The 17,651-nt window shown below is 31.1% G+C and overlaps 2 protein-coding genes across 2 annotated transcripts in view; one reads left to right on the top strand and one right to left on the bottom strand.

The window, feature by feature from the left end:
• The window catches only part of LOC125859476 (uncharacterized), a 137,307-nt gene extending 129,271 nt beyond the window's left edge, over nt 1-8,036 (top strand). The window contains exons 2-3 of the mRNA XM_049539245.1: nt 6,851-6,926; nt 7,201-8,036. Of these exons, the coding sequence (XP_049395202.1) occupies nt 6,872-6,926; nt 7,201-7,769 (624 nt within the window). The 5' untranslated portion in view covers nt 6,851-6,871 and the 3' untranslated portion in view covers nt 7,770-8,036. The remainder of the gene's footprint in view (nt 1-6,850; nt 6,927-7,200) is intronic.
• Nucleotides 1-17,651, bottom strand: part of LOC125859461 (uncharacterized) — an 819,298-nt gene that overhangs the window by 786,340 nt on the left and 15,307 nt on the right. The window lies entirely within an intron of this gene.

The following is a 17,651-nucleotide window of genomic DNA, read 5'->3' as shown; positions in this document are numbered from 1 at the left end:
ACAATATTTTTTAAAAACAAACTGAATTTTTTTTTGAGGGGTGGGGGTGGGGGGAGGGTCGAGGATATGGGTGAAAAGATAAAAGAATTGAAGTAGAAAATATATTTTTAAAATAAACTTAAATTTTTTTTAAAGGGGTGAGGGGCTGGTAGGGGGGCTGATAGGGGGCGAGGGTAGGAGTGGGGGGATAAAAAAATAAAAATTGAAATTAGAAATATCTTTTAAAAACAACTTTTAATATTTCTTTTTGGGGGTGGTAAAGGGCTGGGAGTAGGGGTGAGGGTGAGGTAAAAAAATTGAAGTTAAAAATATTTTTTAAAAACAAGCTTTAAATTTTATTTTTTTGGAGGGGGTGGTTGGGGGGCTGGTTTGAGGTTAGAGACAAAATAAATTGATTTTTTCAACAAAATAAAAATTTATAATTTGAAGTTGAAAGAGAATTTTGAAAAACTTTTTCCTTAAGTTTTGAAGGGAAGTCATTTTCCTTAAATTTGAGGAAAATGAGTTGATTTGGAAAATATTTTCCAAAATATTTAATCCAACCAAACATGAGAAAATTGAAAAAAAACATTTTCCAAAAAATGTTTTCCTTCATACCAAACACATCCTTAATTATGACTTTTAACTTCTAACTTATAAGTTGCTTTTTATAAGTACTCTAATGGGTTCGATCTGGAACATCCCAATAGTAATATACAACTGCATTTCATATTATGTATAAAAATAAGGCACTGCATATATGATTTTTTTTTTTTTCATTTGGGTGGAAAGATCTCAAAAATGTCACATTCAGAGAGAGAGTATATGATTGTGATATTTTTTTGTTTTTTAATTTAAAAATCATTTGATCAATATTGACTTACGGGTCTTTTTAAATTTTTTTTTATACCTTATCCTCTTAACTTTTACGATTTACCCCAATAAGCTATTTGTTTTTTTTTTTGGTGAAATTTGAAGAAAGTTTATTTGTGGACATAATAGGAAATGTATGGAGAGAAGATGATGAATTAAAAAGGAGGAGACAATAGAAGGAAGACAGGGCAAACATGAAAGGCAACTTAATTTAGACAAAACGGTAAGCTGTAGATTTCCAGTAAATATTACTAGAGTTACTTGCATGATTGTGTGTTTTCCATTCCCAGTAATTATGCACACTAATTTTCTATGTCTTCCTCATAGACATGTCTTCTCAGGGTGTGTTTGGTATGGACGATTTGTTTTTTTTTTAAAAAAAAATTTTAGTGTTTGATTGGTTAAAATTTTGAAAAATATTTTGATTAGGAAATAAGTTCGAGAAAAATGACATTCCTATTGAAGTAGGGAAAAAAAGTTCCACAAATAACATATTCTACATTAGTTGTGTCATTTTCATCCTTCAACATAGCTCATCTTAATCTCACCGTCATAGTTACCATCATATACTCTCTCTCTCCCACACCTTATTTCATACTCTATATTTATCTAAATTATTAGTGAACTTGTCCGCACTTCACGCAATTGAAAAAAAAATTCGTCCGTACCGAACACACCCTGAGAAGACATATCTATGAAAAAATTGCATAACTAATTTATCAATAAATTAGAGTATCTACATATAAAAAAAATAGAAACAAATATATAAGAAAAGTATCTATATGAAAATTAAAAGAAAAAATAAATTCAAACAATTGCATAATTTTTTGCATATTATAGCTTTCAAAGAAAAATCTATTATAAAATCAACGTTCATTATATATATATATATATATATAAAGAAGCAATTTCTCAATAAAATCAATGTTTATATCATAGAGAAAATTAAACAAACAATCTATCAATGAAGGAAACATTCATAGTGTAAAATATGTGTCTCGTAAGTCCTTTCACATGTAACTCTTATTTAAATGTTATTTCCTTTCTTTTTATTTAAATGATATTCATGGAATTTTGTTCATACTATTATCATAAAAAAATATGACTATTATTAGTATCATAAATTTAATAAAAGAAAAATAGTCTTTATTATTCAAGCACTTTTTTATTATTCAACCAAATTTCTATAACTCTTGGTATCACATATTAAAAAAGTGTGTGTGAGAGAGAGAGATTAGACTACTTCAATTTAATATATTTTTTATTCTTCATGAAGGAAATAAAAGATTGGAGTGATAAATTTAGACTTTTCAATCGTGTAATAATGAATATGAATAAGTGGAGTAGTAAATTTTGAAACATTTAAATTTTTATAATAAAGAATAGAAATGAATGACGGAGTAGTAATTGAATTTATTTTTGTATAATAATAATAATAAAAATAAAATTAATAGAAATATAGTGTAAATTGTTTAAAAGGAAAGAAAAAAACAAATAGGATCATTAATCAGAGAGAGGTGTCGCATCACTTTTTTTAATATTTAGCTTTATATAAAATAAAAAGGATAATCAAATAAAAAGTCTTAAAAGAAGAAAAAAGATAAATATAATTCTTAATCAAAGGGACATGCCAAGACATACCACATCACCTCTTCTATATCTAACTTTACTTGATTTACACTATATTAAATAAAATCTATACAAAACAAATGAAAAAAGAATACAAAAAATTAGAGCTATAGTAAAAATGATAATCAAATAGTAAGTAAAAAAGAAGGAAAAAGATAATTTTGATTCTTAATCAAAGAGACATCCCAATACATGTCATATCACCACTTTTATATCTAATTTACTTGATTTACTCTATATTAAAGTTTATGGAGTACTCATTCTTAATCGAAAACACATTCCAATAGGATTAAAGTACTCTTTCCCTCTTCACTTTTACGTATCCATAATAGGATTAAAATACTCTTTCCCAAAATGACATTTCTATTGAAATAGGGAAAAAAAAGTTCCACAAATAACATATTCTATATTAGTTGTGTCTTTTCCATCCTTCAACACAACTCATCTTAATCGCACCTTCATAGTTAACATCCTATACTCTCTCTCCCACACCTTATTTCATACTCTAGTATTTATCTAGATTATTAGTGAACTTGTCCACACCTCGCGTGATTGACAAAAAATCATACATACCGAACACACCGTGAAAAGACATACGTATGAAAAAATTGCATAACTTGAAAGATTGGGGGAAAAGGGTGCAAAGATAGAAACATTGGGAAAAAAGGATGCAAAGATAAAATAGAAAATGGATTTCGCAAAGAAAAAATATGAAGATGAAGAGAAGACTAAAGTTTGAGAAAAAGAAAATATGTGAAAGAAAAAGTGTGACAACAAGAAAAGCTACATACAAAAACATTTGTCAAAAGAAAATGGTGTCCTCCCATAACTATTATTAATCGTGCATCAATCACTATAAAATTTTTCATTATTTATCATAAAAGAAGAATAAAATAGTAAAGGACATCATCTTTAGTAGCCATAAACCTAGGGGTGTACAAAATCGAACCGAAAATCGAACAAAATCGTAAATCGAGTTAAATCGGAAAAAAAACTCGACTTGTGGTTTGATTTGACTTGGTTTGGTATTGGAAAAAAAAAATCCTACTATATTTGGGTTGGTTTGGTTTTAACTAAAAAAAATCAACTTGAGACCAAACCAATCCGACATTATATATGTAATTTTAAAATTTTATTTTATACATAAAAATATTTACTTTGATATAATTTTAAAATATTTCTTATACTATTTCATAGTTTTTATCTTTTAATATATTATTTCAAGTTTAAAACTTAGAATTCGGAATGGTCCAATAAAGATTATAATTCATAGATGTGATAAATATAATAAAACTTAAATCAAAATCAAATTAATACTAATGCAAAAGGAAAATCAATTCAACACTAAGAATGATAATAATATTGAATATTTGTTCTTTAGTTTTACATTGTTAAGACAATTAAAGTACATAATCTAATTTTAATTTTCCTTAAATATTTAGTAATGTAACTAATACTTATTAAACTTACTTTAGCATGATTTAGTACTTTTAAATTATGATAATTTTCATTATGACTTTGCAATATTTATTTTATATGATGATTTCATTATTATTTTTTATTGAATATTTTTGTGTCATCAGTACTCATCTCATATTTTGTGTTATTTTTTTAAGAAACACCTTAGATAATTGTATTTTGGGTGGACTAAAGAAATATTTGGAACACAAGTTAATTATATGTTTGTATGCAAACTTTACCGAAAAAATTCCAAAAATCTGAAAAAATCTGAGGTTTATTAGTTTTGTTTGATTTATAAATTTAAAAATTCGACACAATGATTTGGTATTTGAAAAACATGAACCAACCCAAGGTTGAAAAACCCGAAAAAATCTGAATTTTATTAATTTGGTTTGGTTTATAAATTTTAAAATCTTACATAAATAATTTAATTTAATATTTAAAAATCCAAATCAACCCGATCATATATACCCCTACATAAACCAATCCGGTATGTACACCCCTACAAAAACCAAAGAGTTTGAATAAATAATTGAGAAAAGAAACATAACAAAACTTGGAGCAGTATGTTTACTACAGTAGAGTAGCCCCACATAGGCATCCACTTGACTTCAATTGTCTATAACAAAATGTGAAAAGAGAGAGTTGTGAACATTTTTCAACATAAAAGTTGTGGAAAAAAATTGAAAGAGAGAGAAACTTTATTTAATAATTTGATGAAAATGACAATTTAAATTGGCTGTTCTCTCCATTTTAATTTGACATAAATTATAAAAATATTTTAATTTTTTTCTTTTATGGTTATATAAGACATAAAAGTTATAAAAAATATTTTTTTAAATAAATAAAAAAAAAACTAAAGCAACGAAAGAAACTTTTTCTTTTCTACGAATGACACAATGGATACAATTTTTTATATTTTTTTAAACAATCACCCCCAAATATCCCTTTTTAAGCTTCCCTTCTACAAGTAAAGGATTTGGACATCATAAATATTACATAATTATAAATAGTAACGTGTCCACGTAGGCACATATATACCTTTAAAATATACTATTAAATATTGCAGGGGGTAAAAGATCCTCCATAAAGTTTGGTATCGTAACAACAATTTCGGCCAAAGTTGAAATATTTTTTTCAAACTTTTTTCCCTTTATGATGTCTTTTTTTTTGTATGTAACAATCTGTTTTCGTCACTATTCTTTTTTATTTGAAATGTATTTATATTTTTTATTTAGTCACCAATCATTTTATTTTTTTGTTCATTATTGTATTTCTATCTCTTTACTTCACATTTATTTATTTATTTTACAAATAAAATTAATACATGATTATTAATGCAATTAATGTCTAATAAAATTCATAACTTGTGTCTCTTCATTTTACTTGTAACTTCTACTCTTAAATACTAATAAAATGCAAATATTGTTATTAAAAAAATCTAAAAATTAATAATAAAGACAAAATGAAGAACTTCAAAGTTTTTTTTACGAAATCAGAATTTGTATAGAGGATCGTAAATATATTGTTATTTCAAAATATGATCTCTATAAGGATAAGGGTCTGAAAAATACCTCAACTTTGGTCGGATTTGCTGTTGCGATACTAAACTTTCATAAGGACCTATCACCTCCCTAGACTATTTAATACTGTATTTTTTACCCCTTGAACTATTTAATAGTGTATTTTAAAGGTATATATGTACCCACATGGACACATTACTATTTATAATTTTGCATTATTTTTTATGTCCACATGGGCAAATATATATATTTAAAAAACGGTATTAAATAGTCTAGGGAGGTAATAGGTCCTCATGAAAGTTTAGTATCGCAACAACAAATCCGATCAAAGTTGGAGTATTTTTCAGACCCTTGTTCCTCTCTATTTCATTTAAAATACGGTATTAAATAGTCTAGGGAGGTAATAGGTCCTCATGAAAGTTTAGTATCGCAACAACAAATCCGATCAAAGTTGGAGTATTTTTCAGACCCTTATTCCTCTCTATTTCATTTACTTCACCATGGTAAATTATTTATTCTACTATATACATATGAATAGTTTGCACTTAAAAGATGTAAAAAAAATCAATTTTATGTATTTAAAAAAGATGAAAAAATGTATCATATCGCATATGAAGAGAATATCAATATTGTTTATATATTTGATACTAACATGATTACATGAATATAAATATTATACGTTATTTTGCAATAAATATTTCTTATAGCCGCGCGAAGCGCGAATAATTTCTCTAATTATACATATGTTGAAAAAGAGTATCAAATAAAATATTATTTAATAATATAAAAAACTAATACATATATTTATTTTTTCTAATACACTCAACCAAACGACCTTTAAAGATCACATCTTACCAATTGTGCAAAACAAAACATCACTCTTCAATGGTCCCAAAGATGTTATAATTTAATTACTTATCATAAAAGAAGAAGAATAAAATAGTTGAAGGGCATCATCTTTAGTAGCAAAAAATCAAAGAGTTGAATAAATCAACCAATGATAGAGAAAAGTAACATTACAAAACTTGGAGTAGCATGCTTGCTACAGTGGAATGGCCCTACAGGCATCCACTTGACTACAATTATCTAAATTAAAATGTGAAAAAAAACTAAAATATATAAAATATATCAAAATATTCTTAAATCTTATAATCTAAAATATACCACATAGAAAGCTACAATAAAAAAAATATAAAAAAAAGTTTTTTGGTTAAATGAAAATAACAAAAACAAATTAAAACAATGAGATAAACTTTTTCTTTGTCTACGAATGACATAATGGATACAATTTTTTTTTTTTTTTTTGAAATGATCACACCCACAAATATCCCTTTTTAAGCTTTCCTTCTATAATAGAGGGTTTGGGGTTTGAGCCTTTTCTTCTTTCTTAGAGTTGAAGGAAGAATATGATGAAAGGTAGATCAAGTGATCAACCCACAATGGAAATGGATGTTCAAAAGAGTAAACTCTCTCTTTCTTCATAAATATTTATCCTATTAGATAAGTTTCTTTTCCCCCCGTAATTTCTATCTAGTTTTCAATTGTTTTCTATGAACCTAGCTAGAAAAAAGTATGTTGACTTTCTTTTTTCACGTGTAATTATGAACTTAAAAGAACTTTATCAATTCTAACACAATTTATTTGTACTTAAAAAATAGAAGATGATTCAAATGTTGGTTGTTGTATCATTTGTATGATGGAAGACTTATGTTGTGTTTTATTTATTGTCATATAGATCCATGGTCACAGGATCGAACGATGCGAATCATAATTCAAGATGACACTTATAGAGACGTGATTAATTGGAAATCATTACCAGAATCATTTCTACCAAGTACTATAGATGTTACCAAAGAAGAAGATATACGTTCAGAATCAAAAGCTTTTCTCCTAATGGTTGAACCAGATGACAGTATAGCTGCAGTTAAAGCGTATATTCAAGAGGAAAAAGGGATTTCTTTTAAAAAACAAAAATTGTTGAATGAAGATGGGGGAGTTATGAGAGATGCACAGACTCTTACGTCAGCGGGAATCAATAAAGGATCTACCTTAATTCTTCGATATGCACCAATAACACAAATTTATGTGTTAACGCTTACTAATCGCAGGTTTAAGTTAATGGTTGAGAGTGATGACACGATTGCAGATGTTAAAGCTGCCATTCAGGAAAAAGAAGGTATCCGATTTCATAAACAGAGGCTAATCTATAATGGACGACAACTCGAAGATGATAGATCTCTCGTAGACTATGGAATTCAATATAACAGTCAACTGGCACTTGTCTTGAGGTTGTGCGGTTGTTGAATATTAGCCGGTAAAGGATATGGTTGCTTTCTAATTTGCATAATCTATATGCAAATTCACTTGTTATTTCCGTTGGTTTAGATCTATCTACTATGATCCATGTTAAATGGTGTTATGTTCCCTTTTGCCTCTATTATTTTGTGCTCAATTTTATTTTTTCCTCCATTTTAAATGGTGTAATATCCTTCGTTGGAGGCGAGGATCATGGGCTTGATAGATTTATGGAGATTTACTTTATGGGTGTGTTTGGTACGAAAGAAAAAATGTTTTTCTCGAAAATGTTTTATGGAAAATAAGTGGATTTTTTGACTTATTTTCTTATGTTTATACTTCTTAGGAAAATAATTTCTGACTCAAAAATTAACCTCGATAATCAATCTAGGACATACCCTGACATGCAAACTAGGACACAACCTCAACGACCGATTTGAAATTCAATACTGAGATTTGAGCCAGGATCTGACCTCGACTTTCGACCTGAGCTCGACATTTGAATTGGGATCGGATATCTGACCCAGGACATGACCCCGACACTCAAATTTGAACACGATCGATCAACTCGGATTTCAACTCTGACACTCAAATCGAGACCCAATTTTCAAATCAGGACCCGACCCCAACAACCAACAATCGATGTGAGACCCAATTCGACTTTCAAATTGGGATTTCGACCCAACTTTCGAACCGGGATCCAATCACACCCGATTCTGGACCTAAGTCTCAAACTAAATTTATTATTATTATTTTAAAGATTTAAATTTCTTTTGCGTGGGGGGGGGGGGGGGGGGGGTCGGGGTATGGGGTTGGGTGAGGTAAAAAAATAAAAATTTAAAATTGATTTTCTTAAAATCAAACTATTTTTTTTTGGAGTGGGTGGGGGCTGATAGGGGGTGGAGTAGGTATGAGTTAAAGAAAATGAAATTTTTAAAGTTTTTCAAAAACAAACTTTTAATTTTTTTTTTTGAATAGGAGTATTGAGGGGTTGTGCGGGGTAAAAAGACCGAAAATTTTAATATTTGTAGTAATTTTTCAAATATTAAATTTTTAAATAGTTAATTATTTTTTTTGAATGGGAGGGTCGGGGTAAGGGGTAGGGTAAGAAAAAGAATTGTAATTTGAGGTTGGAGGAGAGTTTTGGAAAATGTCTTCTTTAATTTTTGAAGGGAAGTCATTTTCCTTAAATTTTAGGAAAATAAGTTGATTTAAAAAATATTTTCCAAAACTTTTAAGACAACCAAACATGAGAAAATTGGAAAACATACCAAACACACCCTATATGATAATCTAAGGGAATTTATTTCAATCAGAAATACGATAAATAATTTTTGATTGAGAATATACGCGAGTATCCGATATATGCATATGTATTGTTTCTTATAGAAACAAACTCGATTCCAATACAAGCAGTATTATATATTTATCATTGAATATAAGTTACAACTAGAATACGCACAGCAAAGTAAGAACGCACAAACTAGTGAGTGATTAACATAAAAGAAGGTAACTAGAAGGGGATGAAATACTAGAACAGAGAAAGGAGATGAGAGATAGATGTGACGCCCCAGGCCAAGCCTATACCCTGGACATGGTCAGCACTCGAGAATCGTTTTTGATCCCCAAGCGAACATTTGGCCTAGCTGACTACTTAGCGGAAGACTCACTCAAGCAATAATAGGCTTAAAACAGAAATTGATCTCAAAGTAAAACTCAATAAGAATGTTTGAGAGTACCCATTGTAATAATAATAATAATAATTTGCAAAACATCTTTAAATGAAAGAAAATACTAAGAGACTCCTCAACTCTATCTATCTATGAAGCCTCCTATATTTAAGATAGGTGTCGGGACAAAATCCACGATGCCTCAAAACAACTAGACTCAAAGTAAATGTGAAGTCCTCTGGAAAGCAAATAGGCTCACCAAAACTGTCTAGAGTGTAGAGTGATCTCAATGGAGCGCTTGTTGATGATCCTGAATACCTTTATTTGCATCATAAAAAGATGCATGTCGAATGACATCAGTACATGAAATGTACGAGTATGCAATATAGTTGAATAAAACAATAACCGAAAACATATCAAGTAAACAATATGAACAAGTAGTGAAAACCATTTATGTTTTACAACAAGATATTCAATAAAAAGACAATATGAGAATGAAAAACTTTACTCGGTGGGGAGTTTCTCTAACTGACAACTATTACTATAAGTCTAGCAATGATACAATGTTTCACCCACGTTGCAAGGGTCCTCTTATAGCTTGTCGGGTTATAGGACGCTACTGTAATTATGGATCCATCTAATAGCTAGGCCTTCTCAGAGGCAGTGAGGAGTCACACGACAATCAGTGTTATCCTATCCTACATTGGCTACGTAATTTTATGAGACTTTATTTAAAAATAGACTCTTACCCAATTCGGTGCTTGATACTACTCCCAAAATATTCAATATCCATTATGCTCAATCACCCTTTACAAGGAAAGAGCCTATTACTTTACTTTACTTTTCACTTTGCTTTACTGAAGTACTTTTTAGAAACATCAATTATACCCTTTCTGTTCCTCAACTGTTAAAGTACATATGGAATCATTTGATTCTTTCTTTAATGACTATGTTCAAAACTTGCATTGAAAACATGTTTTTATGGACTTACCTCTCAAGTCCAAAATCAATATATAAGAAAAAGTCGTGTATCACATTAAAAACATAACTTTAAAATCAATAGGGTTCATGTGATATTAGGCATAAATAAGAATTTCAACATACATAACAAAAATAAAGACCTCAAGTGTTAAGGAAACCGATTTCAGAATTTCCTAGAAACTATTGGTAAATCCCTAAACATAACTTTTCCTGACTGAGTTTAGATGTAAGGAGTGAGGATAAACAAGTCCAACACTATGAATAGACTTATATACTTGGAAGAACGAAGTTCTTGGCGAAATCAACGAAAAACGCTCGAAACCCTAGTTTTTCTCCTCTTGAAACCTTGCTCTAGTGACTTGAAGTGTTAATGAATGTAAAAGAACTGATTAACACTTTGTAGGCCCTTAACTGGGTGTAAAACGTCGTGGTTTAGGCTTAGAATAGAGATTAAAACAACGTAGTTTAAGTACCAAACTAATAGAAAAAACCGAAATGACCTAAACTTAAAAACTAATGGAGTGCCTTAAAAGGGAGGCTTCACGGACCGTTTTGGGCTCCACGGTCTGTGAAACACTTCTGTGGTCGTATAGCCATCCATGAAACTTCGACTGTGTGATAGAGCCTTACTAAAATATACTTAACATTTTACTTCGAACTTGAAATGAGGTAAACTTGGTAGTGTTGGGAAGAGGACTCAAATACCTTTAATTTGATAGGTGATCCGCTACCTAATTCATTATATGCTAAGTGATATGGTTGTTTAAAGTTGACCTTAACTTAAAAAATGATGAAGTCACCTAAAAGGAGGGTTGGATGGTCCGTACAAGGCCTCACCAGCCATATGGAGAACCGTCAAGGAGACCCCCATGCCTGGCAGACCTGGACAAATGGGAAGCCTCCTCTAAACGGATTGTCCATGACTTCACGGACCATTTAGGGGTCCGTCTAGGCAGACTCCTCTCCTGGTAGCCCTTAAACAGTTGGGCCACTTCCCTAAACGGATTGTGGTCCCTTTCACAAGCCGTTTAAGCTTCAGTGAATGTTTGGGGCTGTGGACATGCTTGTTAACCCTTTTTAACTTTTTTCTAAGTTTGAGGTGTTACAATAACTAGCAATCAAAGCTTCAACATAATTTTCATAACTGTTCTTCTAACTCCTAGTCCTTTTTAACAATGTGTAAATGAGCCTGGATCCCAAATAAAACTCTCTAATAGCTTGTAGGCACTTACAAAGTCAGCTTGGTTCACAACAATACTCTCGCGATCAATGAGAACCTTGTCGTCAAGGTTAGTGTCAGGAAACTTCATTCGACAACTTGGAGTATTATAATTTCCTTGGCTGCTACAAGTGAAAACTATTAGGAACAATATGATGATTTGATTGACTCCAACATTCTTGCTTAGCTTCTGAGCTTTGATCACTTTGTACAAGATAAGATAGCGTAGCAAAGATGTATAATAATTTGAGATGCGAGAGTAAATCACCTAATGATGTCACTCAAACTTTCATATATCATGATTTTGATCTTAGAAACATTACTGGCAGCAAAACAGAGAACATTTGCCATATTAACTAACAGAAACTCATTGGTATAACTTACAAATTCTGCGATGTCCTTCTCGCTCCATTCTTCCTCAACATCAATTCATTTTCTGTCAACTAATATATGATGCAGATGAAACTTATTAACACGCTCCAACCCATCAAAGCTAAAATTGTCAAGTACTGACGAACAACTTTAGAAGCTCTTTCTCCACCATGTCTCTCCATTGCAACTAAGCCTAGACGTAATCTATGATGTGCAATCAACTCTACCATCTCAATGACACCATAGAATGTGTAATCAATAGGGTGCACAACTTGAAGCTTCACTTTATATTCACTTCTGAATTTTAAAACTCTTCACTCCTATAACATATATGGCAGTAAGTGCAACTACTACTGCATGCTGCATTTTATTACTGAAGTTTGTAGCGACAAGATGGGCATTTGTCTTGAATCAACACCACCAATTATGACAAGCCGAGGTTGATCAGTTTGTACACTCACTTTTCTATTGGGCTTTTCATTAAACAACTTGCCACCGGGATCAAATGGAAAATGTATGAATTTGTGCTTGTGCATCAATCTAGCTCCATTCAAAATTAATGGAAAATGTATGAATATATACTATGCTTTTCTTAAGTAAAATCATATGATAGGATGCCTAACCGCCGCACAGATCATTTGGGGGAGGTGGGACACTGCGAAATGGGTAATTTATCCGGGGCGGATGCCTCCTAAAGAGTAATGGAGGCCCGATCGAGGTTATATGCTTGTCAGGCCTTTCACTATTTGCTTTTCCTCGAGAATGTGAGACTGCTCACCCTCATTAATCGTATTGTCCGCTCTTTTCGTAATTAATAGCACAATCTGAGCATGTGTTTTTTTAATAATAAAAATATAATCAAATGCACTTATAAGGGATCATTTGGTAGAGTATATAAAAATAATGTTAAATAAAATATATTACCAATGTTTACATTAATAATGCTTGTATTAGTAATCCTTGCATTTATTATAGATAGATTATTTTTATGCATTAATTGATTTGGTGAATTACAAATAGCATGTATTGCATAAAAAAAATTATTTACAAAGACACTATTCATAATTATGGTGGAAAAATGTAAAAAGGGTGTCTTTAATCATGCTAGTGCATGCATTAAAATCATTGTATTACAAATACTTAGAGATTCATGATATTAGTAATACACACTTTAATACATAATAGACTGTGCATTAATATATATATATAAAATAAATGAGAAACATAAAAAAGGTGATGTGACACCTCTTTATGACCTCCATTTGTATGTCTTTTTTTTTCTCAGTTTTTGGCTTTTTTTTTTCTTATTTAAATTAATTATTGTATTATAAAATCAAATTACTTAATTTATTACAAATAAATATTTTATTAATGGAGTAACATTTATAACAAAGACTCTTCACATTCTTTTTTTCTTTGTTAGCCTCACTTCTAATCATAAAATGATAATATATTTTAATATTTTAAGTATTTTTCTCTTTATTATTTAATTTATTTACAAGGAGTAATTTACCTATGACCTACTCCTCTTTAATTTTTATTTTTAATAATATTCAAGATTCTCATAATTTTCATGTCCATAACCTCCAAAAATTAATTTGTAAGTTTTGGATGTCTTATGGTATTCCTATATTTTGCCTACATAAACTCATATTTGGTTTCATGGAGATTCACATTCAAGATTATCCTTTCCCTTCTTTATCATATTGGTTTGTGAATTAATTAACATGTAACCAAAAAGAAGTACATGAAGGGGAGAAATATTTCTTTCCCAAGTCTTTCTTTTCATTTTCTACATTTTGCCTATCTAAGTTCATATTTAATTTCATGAAAATTCACATTCAAGAATATATTTTCTCTTCTTTATCATATTAGTTTGTGAATTAACTNATATATATATATATATAAAATAAATGAGAAACATAAAAAAGGTGATGCGACACCTCTTTATGACCTCCATTTGTATTTGTCTTTTTTTTCTCATTTTTTGGCATTTTTTTTCTTATTTAAATTAATTATTGTATTATAAAATCAAATTACTTAATTTATTACAAATAAATATTTTATTAATGGAGTAACATTTATAACAAAGACTCTTCACATTCTTTTTTTCTTTGTTAGCCTCACTTCTAATCATAAAATGATAATATATTTTAATATTTTAAGTATTTTTCTCTTTATTATTTAATTTATTTACAAGGAGTAATTTACCCATGACCTACTCCTCTTTAATTTTTATTTTTAATAATATTCAAGACTCTCATAATTTTCATGTCCATAACCTCCAAAAATTAATTTGTAAGTTTTTGATGTCTTATGGTATTCCTATATTTTGCCTATATAAACTCATATTTGGTTTCATGGAGATTCACATTCAAGATTATCCTTTCCCTTCTTTATCATATTGGTCTGTGAATTAACTAACATGTAACCAAAAAGAAGTACATGAAGGTGAGAAATATTTCTTTCCCAAGTCTTTCTTTTCATTTTCTACATTTTGCCTATCTAAGTTCATATTTAATTTCATGAAAATTCACATTCAAGAATATATTTTCTCTTCTTTATCATATTAGTTTGTGAATTAACTAACATGTAACAAAAAAAAGTACATGAAAGGTAAGAATTTCACTCTCAAGTCTCTTTCTATTTTTATGTATTTCGATATGCTTTCTTAATAATTTATTTATGTATGTATTATTATTCTCCAAGCAAGTATGATTTAAAAAAAAAACTTTGTAATAATGAACAATGTGTTGTTAGTATGTGATTGTTCTCTTTAATAGTCAACTTGTTGAATATAGTATAGTTTGATTACAATATGTGTGATATTTCAAGAGATGATTATTATTTATTGTTAATACAATATATTGAAAAAATCATTTACAGATATATTACATATCGTTTAGATTTCTTTCTTTATTTTGGTATAATCACTTTCAATTAGTATGATATTTTATTTATTCATAATAATGTTTTTTTATTCAATTGGTAGCATATAACGAAGAGGTTGACATATGGAGTACAAAATATGATGACGGATCTACTTACAAAGGAAGATAGTAGAAGAAAAGCATTTTTTGAAGCATAATTAGGGATTATTTTTTGCTAGAAATATTTTTGGTACTTTGACTTGTATTGGTAAGGTAGCTACTTGTAACGACTGGGTTCCGTCGTTATAGAAATGCCAACGGGGGAAATTTGGAGCCGGAAAAACTTTTTCGTAGTATTTGAAATTTTCCAACCTTATCCAAATTTGGAGGAAATCGGAGTCACCAAGGGATAGGGAAATCTGGTAACAATCGGGTGGAGTAATTATTGGTTTGGTTGCATGAGTAGATAGCTAACTTGTTAAGGAATCCGTACGACTTTACGGAACTGAATTTGAGCGAGTAGAACTCTTGGAATCGTTCTTAGCGCAAAGGATATTTTCTGAGTGTCGTGGGTTAGAAATGTGTTGTGAAAGGGGAATTTTGGAATTTTTTAAATAGCTCTCTGTTTCATTTTGGCCGCTTTGGCGCTGGGTTTGGCCGCTCTGGCGGAGCTGTTACAGTGAGATTAGGGTTGCCGTGGCGGGCATGACGAGACTTAAAATCGTAGATGAAAGACGAATAGCTCACTGGTTCAAGAATGTTGCTTTTCCGAGAGTTATTGCCGCTCTGGTGTCGCCGCTGTGGCGGGCTTGATGTGAATTAAAGTCGTTAATAAATCCCTAAACGACCTCATTATGCACTTTTCCAAATTTAGAGCTAAGGAACGACCCCCAAGCGATTCGTACTCATTTTTTTGCCATTCTTGAGGCTTAAGGTAAGCTTTTCACTCCTCGAATCCATTTTTTGATCCGTAGAACATAATATAATGAGTGAATATTGATGGGGGAGGGTTTTGATCTTGAACCTATGGTGGAAACAACCCTTAATTTGATAATTGAGATTATGGGTTGATCTAGGGTTTGTTAGATTTGTTTGTAATTCGGGTAATTAATATTTGCTTATTGATTCCGGCATTATATTGATTGTTTGTAGACCAATAACAAGAGGAACGAATTCGAAAAGGGAAGGATCAAGCTTCTTAGGGTTTCTAGCTCGTTTCGAGGTAGGTGATGGTTATGATTCTATGTTTGTGTGATGCATGCTTGTTCTTGCTTCATTGTGATACTTGTGTATGTATGAATGTTGCAATGTTGATCACAATTGTTGTAAATGAGATAGATGAAAATCATTGCCATGAAATCATGACTTAAATGTATGATATTGATGATGTACTTGTGTTTGTGATTGTGGTGTGTGAATGGGATCGGATTGCCATGTTCTGACATAACTAACTTGGATCGGATTGCCACGTTCCGGTATAAATATGAGATCGATTGCCACGTTCTGGCATAAATATGGGATCGAATTGCCACGTTCCGGCATGCTAACTGTTTGGATTTGGGTTCTATGAGAGGACCAATTATGTGATGATAAATGTGAAATGCATTGTTGATTCTTCATGTTGATGATGCTGTATATGTTGATATATATGCATGTGATTATAATGTTGTTTGACTTGCTTATGTTGCACTAGTGGGATAGTTGCGTGATCCTACCAGTACACTGTGGTTGTGTACTGATTCTGCACTTGCTCTTATTTTTGTGGAGTACAGGGCATATTCACGCGACTATTGACATACCTCGCTTAGAAGATCAGTGATCGTCGCTTCGAATTGAAGAGTGAGCCAATTCTTTCGGACTGCCATGGGGTTCTATTTCGTCTATATCCACATTTCCAGACTTAGATTTTGTTCTAGTTAGTTGACTAGTTCATTAGTTTGGGGGATGCATCCCTTCTTGTTTAGACTTGAATCATTTGTTTAGATGTTTTGGTACATTGACTTTCAGATTCTAGGTTGTTTATTCTGCATTTGTTTAGTTAATTAACTTGCTTATGTAACTTAATTGCCTTAGTATTGTTTAAGTTGCTTAGTTTGGGTTGTAGTAGTGGTTCTCCCACCGGATGGTTAGTGTGGGTGCCAATCACGACGGTTTGGGTCATGACAAAGTTGGTATCAGAGCCTAGGTTCGTTGATCTCGATGTACCAAAATGAGTCTAGTAGAGTCTCGCGGAACGGTACAGAGACGCCTTTACTTTTCTTCGGGAGGCTATAAGACTTTAGGAAATCTCTATTTTTCTCTTGTCTTCTTTCATGCTATGACTTGATTTCAATTGGTATCTGGCGATTCAAATTGGTATCTAACCTCCTTCACTCTTCTGTTCGTAGATGGTTAATACTAGGTATAATGGTGTTAAGCCCGTAGCTCCTGTCAATGCTTCAGATGAGGAATCTGCAGCGAAAGGTCCCGATCGAGGCAGAGGTAGAGGAAGAGCTAGGGGTAGAGGCTGTGGGAGAATAGCGCCTATTGTGAATGAGGTGCCGATTGATAATGTTCCTATGAATGAAAACCCTCATGCGCATAATGAAAAGATATAAGAGGATATTGAGGTTGAAGATGTTGAGGAAAATGGACAAGAGGAGGAGGTGCCGGCGGAGACTGCGGTTGTTCCCCCATCAATTCGATGTTAGCTCAACAGATTATGACATTCTTGAAAGGGTTGGCTGGTCCTGGAGTGCTTCTATCTGCTCAAGCAACTCAAACTCCTACTAATCCTCTT

Source organism: Solanum stenotomum, chromosome 3 (assembly GCF_019186545.1).
Source record: "Solanum stenotomum isolate F172 chromosome 3, ASM1918654v1, whole genome shotgun sequence".
In the NCBI taxonomy this organism is placed as follows: domain Eukaryota; kingdom Viridiplantae; phylum Streptophyta; class Magnoliopsida; order Solanales; family Solanaceae; genus Solanum; species Solanum stenotomum.
Note: the sequence above shows the minus strand (reverse complement) of the source record. Positions and strands in the feature narration are given on the sequence as shown.